This window comes from Narcine bancroftii, chromosome 13 (genome assembly GCF_036971445.1).
Source record: "Narcine bancroftii isolate sNarBan1 chromosome 13, sNarBan1.hap1, whole genome shotgun sequence".
Lineage (NCBI taxonomy): Eukaryota > Metazoa > Chordata > Chondrichthyes > Torpediniformes > Narcinidae > Narcine > Narcine bancroftii.
Window position 1 is genome coordinate 51,934,803 of NC_091481.1, and position 24,743 is coordinate 51,959,545.

At 46.1% G+C, this 24,743-nt stretch overlaps 1 protein-coding gene across 5 annotated transcripts in view; it reads right to left on the reverse strand.

The window, feature by feature from the left end:
- The window catches only part of LOC138748636 (NACHT, LRR and PYD domains-containing protein 3-like), a 75,188-nt gene extending 58,091 nt beyond the window's left edge, over window positions 1-17,097 (reverse strand). For 2 of the 5 annotated variants that reach the window (XM_069909159.1, XM_069909157.1), the window contains exons 1-2: window positions 16,935-17,097; window positions 6,495-6,578 (exon numbers count right to left, since the gene is read on the reverse strand). In XM_069909159.1, coding sequence (XP_069765260.1) covers window positions 6,495-6,509 — 15 coding nt within the window. In that variant the 5' untranslated portion in view covers window positions 6,510-6,578; window positions 16,935-17,097. Of the gene's footprint in view, window positions 1-6,494; window positions 6,579-9,100; window positions 9,222-16,934 lie in introns of those variants that run through there. The other 3 variants (XM_069909158.1, XM_069909156.1, XM_069909160.1) reach the window with 2 other exon arrangements.
- Window positions 17,098-24,743: the final 7,646 nt, after the last annotated feature.

The window sequence follows — 24,743 nt, forward strand, 5'->3', positions numbered from 1 at the left end:
CACAGGCTGTGTCCATTTTGGCCTGCATCAGGACTCAGCATTTTCTGCTCACTCCTCAGGCTCTAGGCTTCTATTCACCCTCGACCCACCATCCCTCTATCTGATCAGTCTTTTACCCAACCTCTACTCACCCCTCACTCCACTCGCTCTGCCTCTACCCACCCCATCCTATACACGCCCCTCTACTGCCTCTCCCCTCCTGTTCCTCCCTCTACCCGTCTCTCACCCTCTAATCACTCCTCCCCTACTCGTCCTGCCCCTCCCCTTTTACCTCTTCCCTATCCACTCCTCCTTCTACTCATCCCTCCCTCTAACTGCCCCTCGCACCACCATAACTTCCCCTGCCCATTACTCCTCACCTACACCTTCTGCCCACCCCTGCTTACCCACCCACTCAGGCCCAGCGCGCTGCCGATCAGCCTTTGCAGAACAACGGGGCCCGTGCGCAGCCTGCCATGTCCGTCGCGCCAACAGGAAATCACAGGCGCTCGCCAATCCGCCGCACCGCTCGACAGGTGGGAGAAGTGACTGGTTGTGCGGGGAGCCTTCCAACTGGCTTGCCAGCTGATGACATCGACAGACTTCTCGTGTTACAATTTTGTTTTCCCCGTTCTCAAAGTTTGCATGGTCAACCTGCAACACTCTTGCCCCCTCCGCGTCCCGTAGATCTGATGCCCGGGTGTTGTTAGGATTCCCAGCAGAAGGTTTGTGGAACTTTACCATTCTGGATTCCTTTTTGAGAATATTCAGGCCATATTTTAAGGGGGGTGGTTTTAGGGAGGAGGGGATAGTTAAGGGGTGGAGAATGATGTACAATGAAGGGGGAGGATGGTGGTGGTGACATTACCAAAAAACAGCATCGGCTCTCGCTGCAGGGCGGGCCACCTCTAATACATTTTTGAAATGATATTGCGGGCCAAATATAATTATATCGCGGGCCAAATTTGGCCCGTGGGCCAGAGTTTGACATGTGTGATTTAGACATACATATAGCATGGTGACAGCCCCAATCGACCCCCGAATCTGTGCCATCCAGTTACACCCAAATGACCTACAACCCCCAGTATGTTTTTGAATAGTGGAAGGAAACTGGAGCCACTGGTAACACCAAAGAAGACACAGGGGGAACGTACAAACTCATTACAGACAGCATGGTATTCGAACTCAAGTCCTGATCGCTGGCGCTGGATTACTCCAGATAACTCATCTGTACCTTATAGGGGCTCAACTTCACATCCCTGTCCTCATATTCTATTCTGCTTGAAATAAATTCCATCATTGCATTCACCTTCTTCACCAACTCAGCATAGAAGTTTGCTTTCAGGTTGTCCTGCACGAGGACTCACAATCGCTTTGCATCTGGGTATTTTCAATTTTCTCCCCATTGGTTATTTTCTACTGAAGTGCATGAGCTTACACTTTCCAACATTTGCTTGTCATTTGCCTTTTCTCCTAATCTAAGCCCTTCTACATCCTCCCTGTTGCACAACACTACCTGCACATCCACCTAACTTTATATCATCTGCAAACTTTGCTGCAAAGCCATTTATTCCATCGTCTAAATTATTTATATACAACATAGAAGAACGGCCCCAACACCAACTGCTGTGAAACACCACTACCAACTGGCAGCAAACCAGAACATGATCCCTGTACAAGTAGTCCTCAACTTACAACTTACACGAGTTATGTCCACCCACACATACAACCGAATTTAAAAAGTAATACTGTACATATCCTGAGATTCTTCATTAATTGTTTCTTTTTTAAATTGCTTTAATACCTCGTTAAGACATGCAAATCTGACTTACGATCAATCTGAATTATGACCAATCCTTTGGTCCCAATTAAGGTCATAAGTTGAGGACTACATGTAGACAATAGACAATAGGAGCTGGAGTAGGCCCTTCAGCCCGTCGAGCCAGCACCGCCATTTTACAGATCATGGCTGATCACTACCATCGGTACCCCTTTCCAGCCTTATCCCCATAACCCTTAACTCCTTTGCCCACTAGAGTCTTATCTAACTCTCTTTTGAACATAATCAGCGAATCTGCCTCTACCACCCTCTGTGGCAGAGCATTCCACAGATTCACACTTCTCTGGGTAAAAAAATGTTTTCTCATGTCCGTCCTAAAGGGCCTACCCTGTATTCTTAAACTATGCCCTCTAGTCCTCGTCTCCCCCATCATTGGGAACAAGTAATCAGACTTCACCTTGTCTATCCCCCTGATGATTTTATATACCTCAATCATGTCCCCCCTCAGCCTTCTAAACTCCATCGGATACAAGTCCAGTTTTTCTAGCCTTTCAGCATACGTCAACCCCGCCATCCCTGGAACTAACCTTGTAAATCTGCGCTGCACACCCTCTATAGCTAGTATGTCCTTCCTCAAAATTGGAGACCAGAACTGGACGCAATTCTCCAGGTTGGGTCTCACCAGGGCCCTGTACAACTGCAGAAGGGCATCTCTGTTCCTATACTCCAATCCCCTCTTTATGAACGCCAACATGCTATTAGCCTTCTTCACAGCTTTCTGAACCTGCATGCTAGTCTTCAGTGACCGGTGAACAAGTACTCCCAGATCCATTTGCTCCTCCCCACTCCCTAGCTTGTCTCCATTTAAATACTCAGCTTTCCTATTATGCCCCCAAAATGGATAACCTCACATTTGCTTACATTGAATGTCATCTTCCATTCAGCAGCCCACTCCCCCAACCTGTCCAAGTCCCTCCTCACACCCCACACCGCCACCCAGTTTAGTGTCATCTGCAAATTTGCTCAAATTATTAATAATCCCCTTATCCAAATCATTTACATAAATTACAAACAACTGAGGACCCAATACCGATCCCTGTGGCACTCCACTCGTCACATCCTGCCATCCTGAAAAAGACCCGCTTACCCCAACCCTTTGTTTCCTATTTCTTAACCAATTTCCTATCCATGTCAGCACCTTACCTCCAATACCATGCTCCCTGATCTTGCCCACTAGTCTCCCATGCGGTACCTTATCAAAGGTCTTCTGGAAGTCCAAATACACCACATCCACAGGCTCTCCCAAGTCCACCCTCTTTGTCACATCCTCGAAAAATTCCAGGTTAGTCAAGCATGACTTACCCTTAAGGAATCCATGCTGACTAGCCCTTATACTATTATTTCTGCCTTGTTCTGCTATTACTCCTTTTATAATAGACTCCAATATCTTCCCCACCACCGACGTCAGGCTGACCGGTCTATAATTTCCCGTTTTCTCCCTCCCTCCCTTCTTAAAAATCGGCACCACATCAGCCACTCTCCAATCCTCAGGGACCTCCCCCGAATCTATGGAACTTTGGAAAATGTCAACCAGTGCTTCCACAATTTCCATTGCTTCCTTTCAATCAGCCAATGCTCTACCCATGCTTGTATGTCTCCTGTTATACTGTAGGCTGTTCTCTTATTAAGGAGCCTCATGTTAGGCTCTAAAGGTTGTCATAGCCAAAGGGTAGTAGCGGGGACGAGCTCTCTGCTACACAAATGCTCTTCATGGCGTGTGACTTAAACAGCTTCTGACAACCCAAGTCCAACTCCTGGTCTTCATGTAGGGCATGGTTTTTATGGCCGGCGGAGCTGTTCTCACTGACAGGAGAAGAGGCAAAGGTGGGCTACTAGCACCTTGAAATCAGTTGCTCTGGGCAGATGGTAACTCATCTAGAAGAGGGAAAACTCAGATAGCAAACTTCCACTGCCTTGTGGCTCTACCTACTCTCGGAAATAGCTGTGGGAGAAAATCCCGAGTAAAAATCCAGAGTTGGTCCCGAAGGCATGGCAACTCCTGCGAGGCTGCTGGCACTAGATTATATCATCATTCCTTTGGACCTGTCATTAGCATGGAAGGGGGGTCCCACTGCATGGGCAACAGATGGATCTCCATATCCACTCTGCCCTGGTTTGCACCCTGGAGAGGCTGCTTCACAGAGGCTTCATAGAGGCACAGTACTCATGGTCAACCACAACCAAAGGAGGCCTTGTCAAAGGCCTTTGGATCATCAAAATACACAACTTTAATTTATTTTTTTTAATCTAGTCTGCTTATCACTTCATCAAAGAATTCCAAAGGGGTTGTCAAGCAAGATTTTCCCTTCAGGAAACCACGCTGGTTTTGTCCTCCCTAGTCTGTAACCTATCCTTGATAAGTGACTCCAACTTCTTACCAACCGATAACATCAGTCAAACCAGTCTATAATTTTTCTTTCTGCGGCCTCCCTCCCTCCTTGAATAGTCGGGCAACATTTGTGATTTTACAATCCTCAGTGATTACACCAGAATCTATTGATTCCTGAAAGATCATTAACAATGTATCAACAATCTCCACTGTTACTTCTTTCAAGACCCAAGGGTATGATCCATCTGGTCCGAGAGACTTATCCACCCTAAGACCATTCAGCTTTCTAAGCATCTTCTCCCTTCAAATAGTAACTGCACCCACTTCCCTTCCCTGATACCCTCCTAGTTTCTTCCACAGTGAAGGCTGATGCAAAATATTCATTTTTTTTTCTGCTGTCTCCTCATCTCCCATTATTATTTCTCCAGCGTCATTTTCTAGTGGTCCCACATCTACTCTCACGTCTCTTGAAGAAGCTTTTTTTTCCCTATCCCCTCTGGTATTATATGTTAGCCTAATTTCATGCTTACCTTTTTCCCTTCTGTGTTTTTAGACGTCTTCTTCATGTTTTAAAAACCTCCCAGTCTATCTTCCCGTCCTTGAGTACCCTCTCTTTTGCTTTTACGTTGGCTGTTGTATCCCTTGTCAGCCACAGTTCTGTTATTGTTCCCTTTGAACATTTCCTCTTTTTTGGAGCTACTTCTCATGCACTTTCCTCATTGCTGCTCTGCCGTCCTCCCTGCCAGTGCCACCTTCCAATCTACTACAGCAAGTTACTGCCACTGTAATTCCCTTTAATACCATCACTTCTGTCATCAGTATCCACTTGTTAAATCTCAATTTGAAATCAATCACGTTGTGATCACTGCCCCCAAGTGGTACTCTCAGCTCTCTAATTATTAATGGTGCCATTCCCCTACTGGGCTCATCAACAAGCTGCTCTAAACCATCTCAAAGGCTTTTTACAACTTCTCTCTCTTGAGCTCAGTCCCACTCTGTTCTTCCCAAAGGACTTGCATGTTTAAAATCCCCCAGGATTACTGCAACTTTACCCTTTGGACACGCCTTTCTATTTGGTGTGGTTGCTTGTTGTCCGGGTCCCAACTACTGTTTGGAGGCCACTGTGAACAGTTTCTTTTTTATCCTTGCCACCACAATGATCCTACATCTCTGATCCTCCGTCACTCTTTCTAATGATTTAATGTTGTTCCTTACCCATAGGGCCATGCCACCCCCTCTATTGACCTGCCTATCTTTCAATACATTATTTATGCTTGGACATGGAACTTCCAATGACATCCATCCTTTATCCCCAATTCCATGATCATACCTGCCAGTCTGAAGGTCATCCACTTTATTTCTTATGATGCGAGCATTTAAACACAAAATCTGTCACCATGTCTTTATTACCTGTTCGACTATCTCCTTGTTGCATTGCAACTCATCCCAATGGCTGCAACGCTGCCCTGTCTTCTTGTCGTTCCACTCAAACTTCTCACCAATGGTCTTCACTTGTGTGCCTAACCTCTCTTCGTCTGCTTCCCACTTCCCTGCAGATCTAGTCCAGCCCACCTCCCCACCAGCTGCCCGATGACGAGGTAAAACGGGGAACAGTTGTAATATTTGTAAGGAATTTAGACAGTAACGTGGAAAGGAAAAGGAGAGAAGGATATTCGTAGAACACATTTTGGGCCCTGATCCTGTTAATGTGCTGAAGAAACTCTGATACTACATCCCTCCTCTCTTCCCTTCCCCTTCCAGCTCTCCTCCACCCCTTCCCTCTATTCACCTAGCCATCCCTCCCTTCTCCACCTATCACCTCCTGCCTTTGCAACCACGCCTTCCCCCCAACCCTTTTATTTGGATGCCCGTCGACATTTTTTACATATCTTGATAAAAGGCTCAAACCCAAAACGTTGATTGTGTATTTTTACCTTTTTCATATATAAAGGAACCGTAAAGTTTGACTGTTGAGTTTATTTTGCACTGTGTGTGTTTACTTCAACCAGAGTGTCTGCAGGCTCTCATGAATTACTTCTGACAATACACCTGTCTTTTTAAATATTTTACCCTTCTCTGCTAATTCCTCTGTCAGCTCGTGATGCTAATCCTCTACTGGATGTATGAATAGCTTGTTCTCTGTGTGCCTAACCCACCCACATTGAAGCTCCTTCTATCCAGATTTCAAAAACAATGAGTTAAGTTCTCGGTTATGCACCCCCTGTGCACGTTACACCTGTACCTTCTATCCTTTCTTCTCACTGACATGGTTCATTTTCTTTCTTTGAACAGTTTTGTGACCCAGAGCCAAGATTTTCATATTTTTAAAATAATTATAGAACTCACCTGTGTCTGTTTCATTTATGTGATCTTCTTTCTTGTTTGCAGCATCAGACATATTGGTGTGATGAGTCATCAAATCCTTATGCTCTGCAAAAAAAAACCATGTATGACATGAAGATAATGGGCGAATTATTTAATCACCATCCATGACACATACCCTCATGGTTTCCCATCATCAGTTCCTAACTACAACAAGCGGAGGGCGATCCATCAATGCCTGAGAGATGGAATGAGAAAAAAAAATAAATCACATGATATAAAAGTCCTGACCTTTCTTCAGATCAGTCACTGTCTATACTCAAATGTAAAATTTCCTATCTGGACTCTCTCAACTTGAGAGACGGGTGATAAATCGATCATAAGATTGACCGTCATTTATAATCATGGAGGGCATTCTGGCTGGTTGCAGTCCTGGGAGGTGCCAACTCTCAAGACAAGAATAAATTTCAGAGGGTTGTTAACTTGGCCTGACTTCACTCCATCAGACTTCACTCCATCAGACTTCACTCCATCAGACTTCACTCCATCAGACTTCACTCCATCAGACTTCACTCCATCAGACTTCACTCCATCAGACTTCACTCCATCAGACTTCACTCCATCAGACTTCACTCCATCAGACTTCACTCCATCAGACTTCACTCCATCAGACTTCACTCCATCAGACTTCACTCCATCAGACTTCACTCCATCAGACTTCACTCCATCAGACTTCACTCCATCAGACTTCACTCCATCAGACTTCACTCCATCAGACTTCACTCCATCAGACTTCACTCCATCAGACTTCACTCCATCAGACTTCACTCCATCAGACTTCACTCCATCAGACTTCACTCCATCAGACTTCACTCCATCAGACTTCACTCCATCAGACTTCACTCCATCAGACTTCACTCCATCAGACTTCACTCCATCAGACTTCACTCCATCAGACTTCACTCCATCAGACTTCACTCCATCAGACTTCACTCCATCAGACTTCACTCCATCAGACTTCACTCCATCAGACTTCACTCCATCAGACTTCACTCCATCAGACTTCACTCCATCAGACTTCACTCCATCAGACTTCACTCCATCAGACTTCACTCCATCAGACTTCACTCCATCAGACTTCACTCCATCAGACTTCACTCCATCAGACTTCACTCCATCAGACTTCACTCCATCAGACTTCACTCCATCAGACTTCACTCCATCAGACTTCACTCCATCAGACTTCACTCCATCAGACTTCACTCCATCAGACTTCACTCCATCAGACTTCACTCCATCAGACTTCACTCCATCAGACTTCACTCCATCAGACTTCACTCCATCAGACTTCACTCCATCAGACTTCACTCCATCAGACTTCACTCCATCAGACTTCACTCCATCAGACTTCACTCCATCAGACTTCACTCCATCAGACTTCACTCCATCAGACTTCACTCCATCAGACTTCACTCCATCAGACTTCACTCCATCAGACTTCACTCCATCAGACTTCACTCCATCAGACTTCACTCCATCAGACTTCACTCCATCAGACTTCACTCCATCAGACTTCACTCCATCAGACTTCACTCCATCAGACTTCACTCCATCAGACTTCACTCCATCAGACTTCACTCCATCAGACTTCACTCCATCAGACTTCACTCCATCAGACTTCACTCCATCAGACTTCACTCCATCAGACTTCACTCCATCAGACTTCACTCCATCAGACTTCACTCCATCAGACTTCACTCCATCAATGACGTCTACATGAGACAGTGTTTTAAAAAAAGCAGCCTCTATCCTCAAAGACCCCCACCACCCAGGCCATACCCTCTTCACTTTGCTACCATCGGGGAAAAGGTACAGGAGCCTAAAGTGATAGAGCTGGAATCTGCGCAGACGTCCCTGTCTCTGTTTGCCTCCCTCTTTATGGGATCTGCCAATCAACTGTCTGGACTCTCCCAAATGTCCACCATCCCACACGCGTCACTTTTAACCAATTTCCAACTGCCCCCTCCCCCAACCTGTCATCATTCCACTGGTTACTTCCCTCTCCATTTAGTCTTGATTTACGGTTCCAGCGCATAACATCGACCATTCAATTCCTCCCATCAATGCTGGCCGACCCACTAAGCTCCTCCAGCCGGCTCCAGCCTGCAGTCTATCATCTGACTGGAGTCTACTGGATCTCCTCCTCCTTTCCCAGATACAGTTTCCTGCGCTCCCACCCACTGCTTCCCAAGAAGAGTCTCTTCTGCCTCATTTCTGGATCTCCCTGTGCGCAGATCTTGGAGGAGGGAGAGGCGTCCCGATGCACATTCTCCAGCCTAGCTCATCAGCGACATCAGACCGCGCTTTGAACAGACCGAATATTCAGCCTGCCCAGGTCTCTGGGAGAGACATTCCCAAATATTCACCGCTTTCTAGATTCCTGGAAACACTGCAAGAGGACAAGGGTGGAGTGATGGTATCAGCAATCGGAGGGCGGCGTTCGGGAAAACGTTCGCCCAATCGGTATTTATTGACCAAGACCTCAGACCCATGAGCAGCCAACACATGTATCTTCAGGGGAGTGGAGACACTCCACTCTCCTTTTGATACCCACGCCTCTCCTCACTCACCTCCCTCCTCACGGCCCTGGACACGCATCAGACATCCGACCTTTCTTTGATCTGGAAAAAAAAGCTCGGAGACCTAAACTTTTCTGCTCGGTTTGAGATATCGGAAATCTCTGCTTTCATCTCACAAATCTTCTGCACACGTTTCAATCAACGCCCTGATGGTCTGGATGAATAAAGAGGGGGAATAATGAAGGACTAACTCAAACAAGGGCTACATAAACAAGAGCGAGGCTGCTCCAGACACCAGATAGTTCCCGATATCCTCTGGGTTCCTTTCCTGATCAGACGCGGCAGATAATGGTTCCAAGGTGCAATATTGTAAATGCTCACAGTCAGAACACACCCTAGGTAAAGATCAGTTCATATCGCAGTAATAAACCAGAACTCAAATCTTGGCAGCATAATCACTCCACACCTTGCTCACCAGTGTATTTTTTTAAACTCTCATATAATGTTGCTGAACGCATTTAAATTAACTTTTCAGTTATTCCATTTGTAGTTTTATTTCCGTGACGGGAGCAACTTTTCCCTTTCGCTCCAGGTCTGGGAGGCAGCAATCTGGGTTCTGAAATGTCTTCTCTACCATCTTCCTTCCCTCCCTTTCTGCCTCTGTCCCTCTCAGTTCCCCATTCGGTTCTCTCTCTTCCTGTCTATCTCTCTCATATCCCATCCCCTCATGCATTTTGTTCTCACTCAGTTCTCTCGCTCATTCTCTCTTGCGCGCACATTTTCTCCTGCACCCCTCCCGCTTCATTGGGTGCGCCCATTGACCCTCCCTGTTGCTCCATCCTGCAGAGAGCGACGTCGAGGATCACTCAGAAACATCAGCTGCTTAACATTTTCCAATCAGAGTTCCATTGACTCGACAAAATAATCACAGAGATTCACATTCAGGGGAAGATCATGCCACGTGGAACACGACAAAACCACACTTTTCAGTCTCCAAGTCAAGCACAAAGCGGGAATGAATTCAAGCCCGTTTGCTTGGATGCAAGGTATATCCTTCCACCCTATCAATTTTCCTGTGTCTGCCTTGAACACTCTTCAACTTCACTGTAGTTTCCACGGACACCACTAACCCTGGAAGCAGTTCAAGACTCTGCAAAAACTTGCCCTCTCACCTGAATGCATGTCCTCTTCTATTTCAGAATTATGCCCTGGAATGGAAAGATTCTGTCGGTCCCCCTATCAACGCATCTCTTAACTGCAGTCAGGACTCCCTCAGACAATTATTATGAAGAGAAATGCACCCAGCTCTGTTCAGTTCATATTATCAAATCAAGAAAACATCGGCAAATCGATCCTGAGCCCTTTCCACCTCCTTTCTTTGGATGTTATAAATTCAGTTACCCTTTTACTGGATACCATGCCCATCTGATGGCAAGCGTTTCATGAAGCTTTTTACCACACTGTCCACTTGCAATGCTAATTCCAGGGAGCTATGCACCTTGACCACAATCGTTCCTCGTATCTACGTGTTTGGATGAACTCTTTTTTTCATTTCTCTGCCCATTTCTGCAACTGAGTTCCTTTTAATAACCATTTTTCTTACACTTCAGCGAACTTTCTAACACATCCAACTCTTGGGTCATTCAAGTTATTCAAATACCTGTGAATATCACAGCAAACAAAAGTCCCAGTAGTAGTCTCTCTGGCCACTACTATCCACGGAACTTTATTCAGAAAAAAAACACCCTTCCACCTTTACAAAGGCACACCAATTTCACACCGTAATATCCAATCACCCATGGATCCATCCGTATTACGTTCTGGATCGGCCTCGCCTGAGGGATTTTGATAAATACCTCAGTGCAGTTCAAGTGGAAGACTTGCCCTATCCTCATAGATCTAATGCATAATACCATTCTTAAACTTCCTCATATCACCTTCAACATGTGTCATAAATCACATGATATTTTTACCCTGGAGAAAAAAATCTTACTGTCTGCATTGATGTTAGAAACCTCAATTGGGTCTCCCTTCAGCAACTTGCTGATCCAATTTACCACAATATCATCCAGATCACTGACAAATGACAATGGTCCCAGCACTGATCTTTGAGGCATACCTCCAGTCACAGGCCTCCAGTCTGAGAAGAAAATCATCCACCACTACTCTCTGTCCCAAGTACCGTAACCTCTCCTCATAAATCATATCCTACATCATCCTATGAAATAAGTTTGGCCATAAAACTTCCACATCCTTCCTGTAACTTCCAATTAATGTCATGCATCTGCTCCTTTTTGATGAGTCTGCCACGAGGGACCATGCCAAATGCCTTACATGGAGATTTATATCCACTGCTCTATCCTTGTCAACAACTTCCATAGCATCTGTTCCCTTTTGTAAACAACAATCCATTAGTGAAGTCTCTTGAGCACTCTTCAAAGCTCCTGCAAAAGCTGTGGAGCCAATATGTCAAGAAGGGGCAGAGCTCCAGTATTTTAAATAAAATCGGTTTTAAAGTGTTTATATGTGACCTACTCTAACAAACCTTTCCCAATGTATCTCCCAAAAACATATCTGTCACACAACCTGGAGAAACTCAAGGTCAAGCAGTGTCCTTAATCTTCTTTGGCTTGGCTTTGCAGACGAATATTTATGGAGGGGTAAATGTGTCCTTAATAGAGCAAAGATAAAAATACATAACCAATATTTTAGGCTTGAGCCCTTCAAGATATGGGAAAATGTCATTCGCTGTCTGAGCAAAAGAGTGAGGTGGGGGGGGGGGGTGGAAGGGGTATCACAAGGCAGGACATGATAGGTGGAGAAGAGAGGGAGGGGATAGCAGAGATCAAGGGAAGGAAGGATGGTTAGGTGAAGGGAGGGACGAGAACTGGAAAGGGAAGGGAAAAGACAGCAGCAGGTTAGAAGAAACCATAAAAGTTGATGTTAATACCATCTGGATGGTGAGTCACCAGATGGAAAAAAAAATCGGCTGTTGTTCCTCCATTGGTGGAACAGTACATAAGGCCATGGACAGACATGTGAGTGTGGGAGTGACACAGCCGCATCTTTGACGAGTTTCTCTTAGGCCCCAGTTCATGCCTGCCATGCCAAGAAATGGGGTTCAGCATGACATTCTGATGCAGGGACTGCCCCTCCACACTATGGCCAGGCGGCTACCACCAGACAAACTGCAGCCCGCCAAGGAAGGAATTCAAATGGATGGAGGAACTGGGAATAGTCCAAAGGTCAGACAGCCCGTGGTGCCCAAGACTATAGGCGGTTGGCGGCCCTGCGAAGATTACTGGAGCCTGAATGATGCGACCACGCCCGATCGCTACCTGGTCCTATACATACAGGACTTCACAGTATGGTGGAACTGTGTTCTCCAAGGTCGATACCACCAAATTCCCGTCCACCCAAATAACATCGGGAAGATGGCCATCATCACCTCTTCCAGCCTGTTTTGAATTCCTGCGCATGCCATTCAGCCTCAAAAACGCTGCCCAAATGTTCAGTGGGCAGGGACGTGGACTTCATGTTCATATAGCTGGATGACATCCTCATCACCAGCAGTAACCACCAGGAACACGCAAACCACCTCCACAAATTCTACTCCCGCCTGGCAGACTTCGGCCTAACGGTCAACTTGGCAAAGTGCCAGTTTGGCCTGGAAGAAATCCAATTCCTGGACCACCAAATAACCAAGGACAGTGCAACACCATTGCCTGAAAAGGTTGCAATAATATGACAGTTTGCCAGGTTGGAATTGTGAATTTTTTACAACCACTTCAAACCGGCCGCAGCACGCATTACACACCCTCTGTTCGCCGTGATGTCTGCCAAACAAAAAGACCTAGCTTGGAGTGTGGTGATAGACCAGGCTTTCCACAGGACAAAAGAACCCTTTGCCCACGCCACCCGTCTAGTGCACCCCAGGACGGACGTCCCCACCCCCCCTAACAGTCAACTCATGGGCCACAGCAACAGGTGGAGTCCTTGAGCAGTCCATCGACAGCAGATGGCAACCACTAGCTTTCTTCACCCACCATTTGTGCCACCCCTCGGAACTGAAATCCAGTGCGTTTGACCGTGAACTCCTAGCTCTCTGCCTCGCCGAAAGATATTTCCAGTATTTTCTCAAGGGCAAGCCTTTCACAGCATTCACAATCACAAACCCCTCACCTATGCATTCTCCAAGGTCTCGTATCCCTGATCGGCACACCAACAGTGCCACTTAGCGTTCATCTCTGAATTTACCACCACCATTCAGCATCTCTCTGGCGAAGACAACGTCATCGCCGATACTCTTTCCGGGCCCACTATCCAGACCTTGGCCCTGGGTTTGGACACTCAGAGCAAGCGCAGGCACAGAAGGATGACGACGAGATCCAGGCTTTCCGCACAGCCAGCTCAAGCCTCAGATTCTAAGACATCCTCTTGTCAGACAGAGGGAACACCATGATGTGTCACATTTCCACTGGCTCACCATGGCCAGTCAAGGATGCACAGCGTTTTCCAGGCCATTCACAACATCGCCCATCAAAACTACCACATGCATGGTTGCAGCACAGTTAGTCTGGCACAGATTGTGGAAGCAGGTCTCGCAATGGGCACGCACTTGCAGGCATTGCCAAGCATCCAAAATGCACAGGCACACAAAAGCCCCATCCAACAGTTGGAAACCCCTGGCAGAAGGTTCGGTCACATCCACATGGACACTGTCAGCCCTCTCCCCATCTCCCGCGAAGCCAGGTACCTGTTCACTGTGGTGGGCCAGTCCTCTAGATAGCCAGAGGCCATTCCCGTAAAAGACACTTCCACTGATTCTAGTGCTAGGGTGCTCCTTGCACATTGGGTTTCCCGCTTCGGCACGCCAACCCACGTCACCATGGCTAGGGGGTCTCAGTTCACATCACCCTTGTGGATGCAACTTGTGTCCTTTCTCGGCACAAGACTCCACCATATCACTGCCTACCAGTCCAACGGCCTCGTCAAATGCTTTCATCGTCACCTTAAGTCAGCGCTTGTGGCCCACCTCACTGGACCCAACTGGGTTGTCGAGCTTCTGTGGGTGCTCCTGGGTAGCCACACTGCACCCAAGAAGGACCTGCAGGCCTCCTCAGCTGAGTTGGTGTGTGGCGCATCCCTGACCCTGCCAGGTGAATTCCTCCCTGCCACCAAAGACACGGACACCGCAGGGGAAGCAGCGCTACAGAAGCTTCCCCCCATTCCCCACCTGCCACCACATCTTCATGTTTCCTGACCTCATGCAAGCTGACTTTGTTTTCGTCCACTGTGGGGCTCACCTCACACCCATCCAAAGGCCCGATGACGGTCCCTTCAGAGTTGTTTACAGAACTGGTGGGAGTTTCACATTGGATGTTGGGGGCAGACAGGACCTATTCACAGCTGACCACTTGAAGCCTGCACACCTTGACCCCAGCCAGCCAGTCATTCTGCAGCCGGCCAAACTGGGCAGACCTCCAAAAGTACGGCCGGATTCAGTCTCTGGGTGGTGATGCACTATCTTGACAGCAGGTGAACCAGTTATGCACATTACGGCTGTGGCAGTGGAGCAGCCACGAGGAGATAGCACCGCCGGGAGCATCTTTTCCGCTGGTCAGGCAGAGCACGCATTTGCTCAGGATTACAGCATGATATCACTTCCGAGGTGGGGGGCAGGCGGCCTTATAAGGTGTAGCACGGGAAGTTAAATAAAACAAATGGAGAGCAGGTGAGCCTTGTTCTTTCCACTCCATATAGATACCACCATTTTCTTTTGCATTTAAGAAAGTTAATTCAAAGATTGATGTGTTACTTATTCATGGAAATTTAAATAAATTTAGCAGAGCATATCATTTTTCCTGCAAAATATCTGGTTTTGAAAATCGAAGTTGGCAATCTTTTTGGGGGGTGGGGTGTAAGTCGTTGGCCTTGCCTAGAGCGCAAAATAGTCTGGCCCTATGAACAGTCCGCAAAACGAACCTTCTCACTACACATCAATACATGTGAGGGGAGGCTTAGACAGGAGATGATGTGGGAACAGGGGTGTACATGTGGAAAACAGAAGGTACGTTTTCCCTTCGAAACATCGAGAATTTCAATTATTTTCTTACAGCCAATCAGGTGAAGGGGCTTTGTTTATTTTCATGTGACTAGTTTGGAATGTGCGGGTTGCTACTCTGTGAGACATGCACCAAACCTACTTCTCAGGCAGGGACCATCCCACTTCCCCCAGGCAAGCAAGCGACATTTCTGCTTAGATTCAATAAAATCTCGATTTGCACACCGCAATGCCATATCAACTGTGTACAAATAGGGTTTAAATGACACTTTGCTTCAGGAACATGCAATAGCCAGTGGGAACAAACTTTGATGAAGGGCTAAAGCTTGAAAAGTCAGTTCTGTATCTTTATCTTTGCTAAATTAAGGACACTGTTTGACTTGCTGAGTTTCTGTGTTTTTACTTCACCCACAGTGTCTGCAGGTTTTCCTCTTTTATTTTCAACAGCATTTCCTTCTGTCAACTTATCAAAACAATCAAATGTCCTCCTGGCTGCAGAACCAAATTGCAAACTGCTTCAGTTGCGAATTCAAGTTCCAACATGAACAACAAATACTGGACACAAAAGAGAGAGACCACAGACCCATGCGCGCACACCCCCCCCCCCCACACCAACACACACACGCACAGCCACACTCAAACACACACACATACACAAACACTGACACCCAAACATCCCCCAATCACACACCTTCCCACATGCACAACACACAAACGTTCACACATACCCAGACACACTCCCACAAACCCACTCCCAATCCAGCCACATACACACACACACCCACAGACCTACATGCAAACATAGCCCCACACACACAGACACATATACCAACATACACAATATAGATAAATGCATACACATACCCAGACCCACTCCCACATACATACATATATATATATACCCTCACAGACAAACCCACTCCCAACCCATAGCCACATACACACATATGGCACACACACACATGCATAGGCACACACACACATATGTAGATATATATAACACCCACTCCAACCATCCACAAACTCCCATGCCTTCACACATGCACTTGCATACACACATCCAGACACAAGTATACACATACATGTGTGCAGACACCTCCACACACATGCGTGCATGTAGACATACACACACATCCAGACACACACATGCGTGCATGTACACATACACACATCCTGACACACACATGCAAACACACACACACACACGAGCATGTTCACACACACATATACGCACCCACATGCACACACATGTAAACAAAAACACAAGATACACAAATGCATGCAGCCACATACAACCCCCAAATACAAGCACATACACGGCCCCCACCCACATGCACAGACGATCATGCAGATAAAAACACACATACATGTACACACTCGCACCCAAACATATGCACATAGAAACATAGACACACTCATGTACACACACTGACAAACCCTCGCACACACCCAGACACACATAAATGACACACCCACATAAACATACATAACCACCCACCCACACACATGCACGCGCGCGAGCACACACACACACACACCTCCTGTTTAGACCAGGGATCCCACGAGTCAGCTGAGAACTCATACAACCCATAAACATTACAAGGAGCTCGGCCCCTGAGCAGAATTCTCGTTCCAAGCCCCGTTGATCTCATTGGAGGCCACCAGCCCCACCTGTCCCGGTGTGTGACCTGCTACGAGCCGGTCAGTGGGCGCCGTGCGGTCGTGACCCAGATGGGAAGGAGATAATTCTCCGCATGTGCCTGCATTTCCCTGAAAACAATCAACAGGACGGTGAATTGCAGGAAGCTGCTTCCACCTTACCTCCATGTTCCACGTTGTTACCTCCCCTTGTGTGTTATTAATTGGATCCAAGATGCCGAATACGAGGTGAACTGCAGGATGTCACTGGCTGTGCAGCGGACGGGGTCAGTTTCTCCTGCAGCCCCGAGCTGCGTCCCAGACGCGAAAGGTAAGGCTCCGCTGCCTGACGCCTCGGGGCAGGGAGCGGCCCTGAGAACGCATTTCAACCGGTTGGACAAGTTACTGCTGCCATGCATTTGTTTTTTTTTGTTGCTGGAGAAACTCAGCTGGTCAAACAGTGTCCTTTATCCAGCAAATCTGATGCATCTTTAATTTTGCTCGATAAAGGACACTGTTTGACCAGCTGAGTTTCTCCAGCTTTGTGCTATTTACATGGGTTTTTGTTTTCTGGGACGGGATTGAGGTCTCAATTTTAAAAATACTCTTTTCCTCACTGATCTGATGCATATAAATGGGGGGATATAAAGAATTCCAGCGAACAACAATGGCCTTCATCTTGTGAAGATTTTTACTGTGTATGTGAGAGATGGGAAAATTGATCTAAAATTATGAACATGGAAGAATCTAAAATTCATCAGTTAATGGCTGTAACCAGTACAAACAGGATGAGCTTGGGGATTAGGATGCAGGAAAGCAGAGTCAGCACGATTAACATAAGAATCTTCTGTGTGACAAGAGCCACCATAAGACTAAGAAAAGGAATGGTAAGGTACAATAGAATGTAGGAAGTTGAGGTAGTCTGGATCAGATAAAGGTCTCCTAGCCCTAGATAGAAGTACCAAGTACATATCTAATTAGCTAACCTTACACAGATTTATACATATTAAATTAGCCAACCCTAGATAGGATGAGTCAACTCTGCATACCAAGAGATTGTAGCCCCGAGAATCAGGAAGGTGTGAATAAGGACAATGACATGATGGGACACCCACAGGATACCCCCTGGTCCTCCAAGTGTACTGAAACTGCACGTAGGCAGGAAGGATTACCTATGCCAAACCCATCCAGGGGGCAGAAGAATGTAAGGGGGAGGGCACTTTGATACTGAAATTGACTGTATAAAAGTTGGGTGAGCCCCAGTATGTGTGTGTATTCCCAGGGTAAGGGGAAGCACCCAACTTTGCATTGTTGTTGTAATAAATGTTCTTTGTTCTCATTCTTTGTCTCGAGCAATTTCTTTAAAGGTACATTAATTTCTAACATGTAGAACCTTTACAGATCTCCTCTATCAGTCCAAACTGCTTTAAATTATTCCACAGATTCCCTACTCTCTGGGAAAAACAGTTCTTCCTCATCTCCATCATAACGCTATGTGTCTCACCTACCATTTGTCTGCCTCTATCTTATCTATTCCTTTCATAGCTTTATATGTTTCCATAATATCGCCTCTCATTCTTCTGAATTTGAGTGTGTGTAATCCCAGGTGATTTAGTCTCTCTCCGTAGGTCAACCCCCTCACCTCTGGGATCAACCTGGTGAACCTCCTCTGCACTGCCTCCAAGGTCAGTATATCCTTCCTCAGGTATGGAGACCAGAACTGTACACAGTACTCCAAGTGTGGCTTCACCTGTACCTTGTACAGTTGCAGCATGACCTCAACATTCTATTTGGCTTTTTAATAACCTGTTGTCCCTGCAACCCAATATTTGCGATTCATACACAGGTCCTGTTGGAATCTAGGGGTTAAAACAGTATGAAATAAATGATTAATCAATAAGTTTATTTGGACTGCATGAGTCAGGAAAAGAGGAATGTGGCTAAGTGGCTGTCACAGCATGGAGCAAAGTTGGCTGAACAAAATTGGCTGCTCCCAAGATACAGGGAGAGGATATGCATAAAACGATTTAGGAGGAATGCTCAACTGAAGGAGGTGGGAAGTAGCACAGGAGACACAGGCCAGATCAGAACAAAGAATGGCCCGCAAGAATCAAAGGGAATGGAAAACCAGTCTAGGAGGAAGATTAAGGCACAAGGAGGTGTTAAAGAGAACAGCAGAAATTGGCCAGATAGGAACAGAATGGTGATTAGAAATATCTGGGGATGAATTAATTTCTGATCAAAACAACAGGATAGTCTGGCCTGGAGGATTAAGGTGGGAGCACTACACACCAGATATCTGCAAAACAGGAGATGACTTGTGATAACCCTTATGCAAAAAGATCTAGCAAAGGAAGACAACTTTTGTTCTGTATGATAATGAAATCTAGCAAAGGAAGCCAACTTTTGTTCTGTATGATAAGGTTGATCTATATAAACTGAGCCAACTGGACAATAGGAGTCAGTCTTGGGGAATAGCTCACTGTGCAGGTGACCTATGAACTAACAACTGACCCAGAGCTCTGTTAAGTTTTATTCTTGTGCTGTATAATAAATTGACTGTTGAACCGAATACCTTCTCCTATCACTTCATTCAAAGAACACGCTGGACTCAGACCACACATAGACTAAATTAAGAGTAAGGTAAAGCCAAAGTCCAACAGTCCTCCCAAGTCCTGCACTACAGCATGCTGTAGTTTTTAACCATTTAAATAATAATCTGCTCTTCTATTTTTTTCCTACCAGAGTGGATGACCTTGCATTAATTATTGTTGTACTCCATCTGCCAGACCTTTGCCCACTCACCTAACTTAACTATGTCCTTCTGCGGCCTCTCCACATCCTCTGTACAATTTGCTTTTCCACTCAATTTCATATCACCAACAAACTTGGCTACACGACCCTCCGTCCCCTCTTCCAAATCATCAATGTGAATTGTGAACAGCTGCGGACCCAGCAACGACCCCTGCAGCACCTCACTTACTACTTACTATCTGCCCATCAGAAAAACAACCATTTATCCCGACTCTCTGTCTTCTGTCAGATTACCAATCTTCAATATACTACCCCTGACTCCATTCATCTGTATTTTGTCCCCTCCCTCGTGCACAGCAGAGCCAGTCACAGTGTCATGACCCTGGTTACTGCTGCCTTCTCCTGATGGCCGTCTCACCCATCAATATCCGAAGCGGGATTTCTGATTTTGGAGGGTGATGACCGCAGAGACTCCTGCACTACCATCCTGTTACTGCTCTTCTCGTTGGTTACCCATTCCCTATCTTTCTCTACTCTCTCAAGCTGCGGTGTGACCAACTCACAGGATGTGCTCTCCACCACATTCTCCGCATCCCTGATGCTCCAAAGTGAGTCCACGTGCAGCTCCAGTGCCATCAGGCTGTCTTCGAGGAGCTGCAGTTGGACACACGTGCCCTGCATACGTAGTCCTCAGAGACACCAAGTTCCCACAGGGCACAGGAGGAGCATGACATGGGTTGGAGCTCACCTGTCAGGCCTGAAACTAACCCAGTGATCACATTAAATGATTAAAAAAAAGAATTTACCCCTTCTCCCTGTGTCTCAGTCTCTCCGCGCTGAGCCCAACTGTGAGGGAGATGAATTCTTTGGGGATGTTGAAAGAAAAGGAAGTATCTTGTATTTAAATCGTGAATCGCCGCGATTGGTGAGTGTCGGCAGCGGTGCTTTGTTTCACGGATTTTAAAAATTAAGTGGTGTGTGAACCTCAACGATTGATTGGAGTCTGCTGATCCAGATAAGAGCCAAGCAGCAAAAAAAAGGGGAACGCAGTAGAGCAGCCAGTGTGTGAGTGCCCCATTGTAGGAGAGCATAAATAGGGGCTTTGGCTCGAGAAGCTTCAATGTGCACGCGCTGAAGATTTGCTATTGACAAGGTCATATAATATCTTTTCATAATAACCTGGAGTAGGTCATGGAGGTGGAAGCCAGGGGAGTGGTATGCTCTGATTGCAGGATTTGGGAGAGCACAATAGTCCCTGATGACTTGACCTGCAAGAGGTGCATCAGGAGCTGGAGCTTGATGAACTCCGGATCATTCAGGAGTCAGAGTGGGTCATTAAGAGGAAATAAGAGGAGTCATGTCAAAGGGGCAAGAGGCAGGTAACTGAGTGACGGGTAGGAGAGGGAAGTGGAATATGCATTTATCACAGAGCACCGCTGTGGCTGTTCCCTTCAACAATGTGTACTGTTTTGGATAATGTAGGAAGGGGGGTTATCTAAAAGTCTTTGAACTAAGTTCTCTGGTCCCTGCATGAATGAAGCAATTAAACAGACCTGAGTAATCAAAAACATCTGTGAGGCCAAATGTCCTAAACATTCTGGTGCCCTGAAATGAGGGGAATATATATAAAAGTGCTATCATTTCTACCTGGTTATACCAAAGTATATACAACTAACGTTGAATAAAATCTGGAATGTGCACCTTAATTGCATGTGAATTGTTTGATTACAAATGTAAAACTGTGGAAACAGGGGCGAATAAAGGAAAAAAAGTATCTGTCAGAAACATTATGAAGGGGGTGGGGGGGGTGGGTGTGTTTGTGTATACTGGAGATATACTCCAACTCTGGATTGTTCCTTGGGGTTTACTCTCAAAGCCTTTCCCAAAAGGCAGCGGAGATTTTAAATCAGAGTTTGCCCTCTTCTAGATGAGCTACCATCCCTGGTTAACGAACCCCATCTGCCTGGAGCAACTGATTTCACCATGTCAGTGTCCTGCCTTTGCCTCTTCTCCTGTCAGTGAGAACAGCTCCGACGGCCATAAGAGCCATGCCCCACAAGAAAGCCAGGAGTTGGACGGGTTGTTAGATGCATGCCACGAAGAGCATTTGTGTAGAAGTGGGAGCTCGTCCCCACTTCCACCTTCGGCTTTCGAGCCGCGCGCGCGTGAGAGCCAGGGAAACCTTATCAAGGATATAAAATCAAGGGTGGGCATAGAAAAGAGAAATAGTTGGGGCTATTTTCTCTTGGATGGTCAATCTGCCATGATTCGTGTTGAAAGATTTAAAATAGGTATTTTCTTAGAACAGAGTAAGGTGGGTATATGGAAAGAAATACCAGAAGAAGTAGGAATGGAAGTGGGGATGTCCAAAATGCATTTAGATAGGTACATGGACGCTAAAGAGTTAGAAGGCTATGGGCTGACCGGGACAAGCTTGCCTGGTGTGGAAGAGATAGCCTGGAAAGCCTGCTTCAGTTCTGAACAAATCTATACATTTCTTGGCACTGCATCATGCTCCTAACTCTGATAATATGATGGGCAGTTCTGGGAGGATGCTAGTCTGGCAAGTTTTGATTCTATCAGCTACAAATAAAAGGATTGAGCAAAGGATAGGGGGAGTGATTGAGGATTCTAGCATTCGGATAACTGAGTGATTCAGTGCAATATTAAACATCAAAGATCCCACAGACCTGTTGTAGATGGATGTGTGATAAGAATAAAATATCATTCATCCCTTGACCACTAAAAATCCATTAACTGGTCATTGATTGTTTGTCCTGTCATTAGAACCAGGAGGTTAACATTGCTTTTTCTATGGCTGTAAAAGAGTGGCGCTTCAACTTCACTCTATATTGACAGCTGGCAACCACTTTGGCTTTGCATGGTCTGAGATGAGTCCAATAACATGGCAATTAATGGGCTTTCTATGAGGAGCTGCCATTGTGGGGATTGAAAGAGCTTTGAAATTAATTGGATTGCAGCAATGTTTTTGTTGGCAGTGATGATTTGTTGCCAGAAGAAGGATAACAAGAAAGATTGGTCAGTTGTCAGTCCAGCAGATATAGGTGCTTGACGCAGGACAAGAGAATACCTGGGCACCCAGCCTTCAGCCACAAGGTTAGGGCAAGACCAAAAGAACAAACATCTGACTTAATCATCAAAATATGGAAGGTTTTCGGATTGTAATTAAGGAGGTTTTTGCACAATCAAATTATGCAAAGATCCTTCAGTGAACGATGTTTTGGCAAGAGACCAGAGTGCTTATTAATGTGAAGGTTGCATCAAACTGGCAATTCAACCTATCCACTCCTTTGAACCTTTGCAAACCTTGTGCCCAAACTGGATTACATTCCTATGCATGCTTCATTGGCCAACATCTCTGTTGCAATAGCAACAGCCACACAGACGGCAATCCGATCAAAGCTCTGCTCCAATTACAGCAAAGACATGAAAAGAACAATTTTGTAGTTAAATTTAAGATGAGAATTCATTCAACAAATAGTTGCATCTACAACAAATACACAGCACCCTTAAGATTGTTCAGAATAAAGAGTTACCTATACAAAAGCCTGACTTCTCATGAAACTTCTCATTGGGTGGCACAATTGGTTAGGCGGTTAGGGCCAGCAATCGAGACTGGGGGAGGGGGTTTGGGTTCAAATCCCACGCTGTCTCGTAGTCTGTTCTGCCTGTGTCTGAGTGTGTGTGTTTTTCCCCCCAGGGGCTCCAGTTTCCTCCCACAATGTCCTGGGGATGTAGGTTAATTGGGTGTAAATAGGGTAGAGTAGGAACACGGGCCAAAATGGCCTGTTACCATGATGCATGTCGAAATATAAATTTAATTTAACATTTATATTTTAAAAAACAGCATTCCATTTTGCTTGTATGGGAATCACAGACAAGATTAGAGCCCTTTCCATTTGAACACAAGTGCAAGATGTATGACTTTTACATGGTCACCTGTTAAACCTTTCGGCCAATTTTATTTCCACGAGGGGAGAAGTTCATCCATTTTTTGGTTTTGTGGATTCTATTATTTAATACTGTTATGGTTAACTCGTCGCATCTAAACAACCAAGTTACCAAACAACAGTGGTATCAGGTATTTTAGAATTTTATTTGAAAAAGTGAGGAGAGATTGATATCATCTGGCACTGATTAAAATTGTTTGTGCTTCCACCAATTCTGTCTGTGATTATTAAATGATTGCAATGATCGAAAAGGTGAAGAATAAATACTTCTACGTGGAGAAAATAGATTTTGATGGAGCTTTGTCAAGATAATATCAGAAACAGATGACTCAGAGAATTTCATGGCCCACAGTTGTGATGAGCAGCGAGTCTCTGAATTGAAAGCATTTCCATACAATTGTGATCGAGCTCTGCGCTGTCAGAATTGCCCTCCTGTTGAGGTGTCCAAACAAAACTCTCAGGTGTCCAACCAAAAGCCTAGATACCAATGGAGAAATTCCTCGTTACTTGATTTAAGGGAGAAAAACCCAGTACATTAGCCAGATTTTCTTGAAGGGACGTGTCTTTCAATGGTCAGAATTTGTAATCTCCTATTAGGAGAGGAGAATGGGAACCCAAAGATATCCTGGAAATCAGGCACCATCTGTGGAAATAGAAGAGATAACATTTCAGATGGAAGACCATTTGTCAGGTGTGATCACGAGAGAAAAGAAGTTTGATTTAGATTATAGTGAAGGTGGTGGTGGGGGTGTGTGGAGAGCCAGGCAGGGCGGGCGGAGGGGGTGGGGGGGCGGGCGGGCGGGCGGAGGGGGTGGGGGGGCCGGGCGGGTGGAGGGGGTGGGGGGGCCTGGTTTTTTGAGAAAATGGTGGGGACGGGTGTGTGGAGTGAATGGTGGGGACGGGTGTGTGGAGAGAATGGAGGGGACGGGTTTTTTGAGAGAATGGTGAGGACGGGTGGGGTGAGAAGGGTGGGGACTGGTGTGTGGCGAGATGGTAAGGACTAGTGAGTTGAGAAAATGGTGGGGACTGATGTGTGGAGAGAATGGAGGGAACAAGAGAGTGTAGAGGATGGAGGGGACTAGTGTGTGGAGAGGATGGGGGGAACAGGTGTGTGGAGAGAATTGGGGGACTGGTGTGCGGAGAGAATGGGGGGACTGGTGTGTGGAAGAAAGGTGGGAACTGGTTTTTTGAGAGAATGGTGAGGACGGGTGTGTGGAGAGAATGGTGGGGACGGGTGGGGTAAGAATGGTGGGGACTGGTGTGTGGA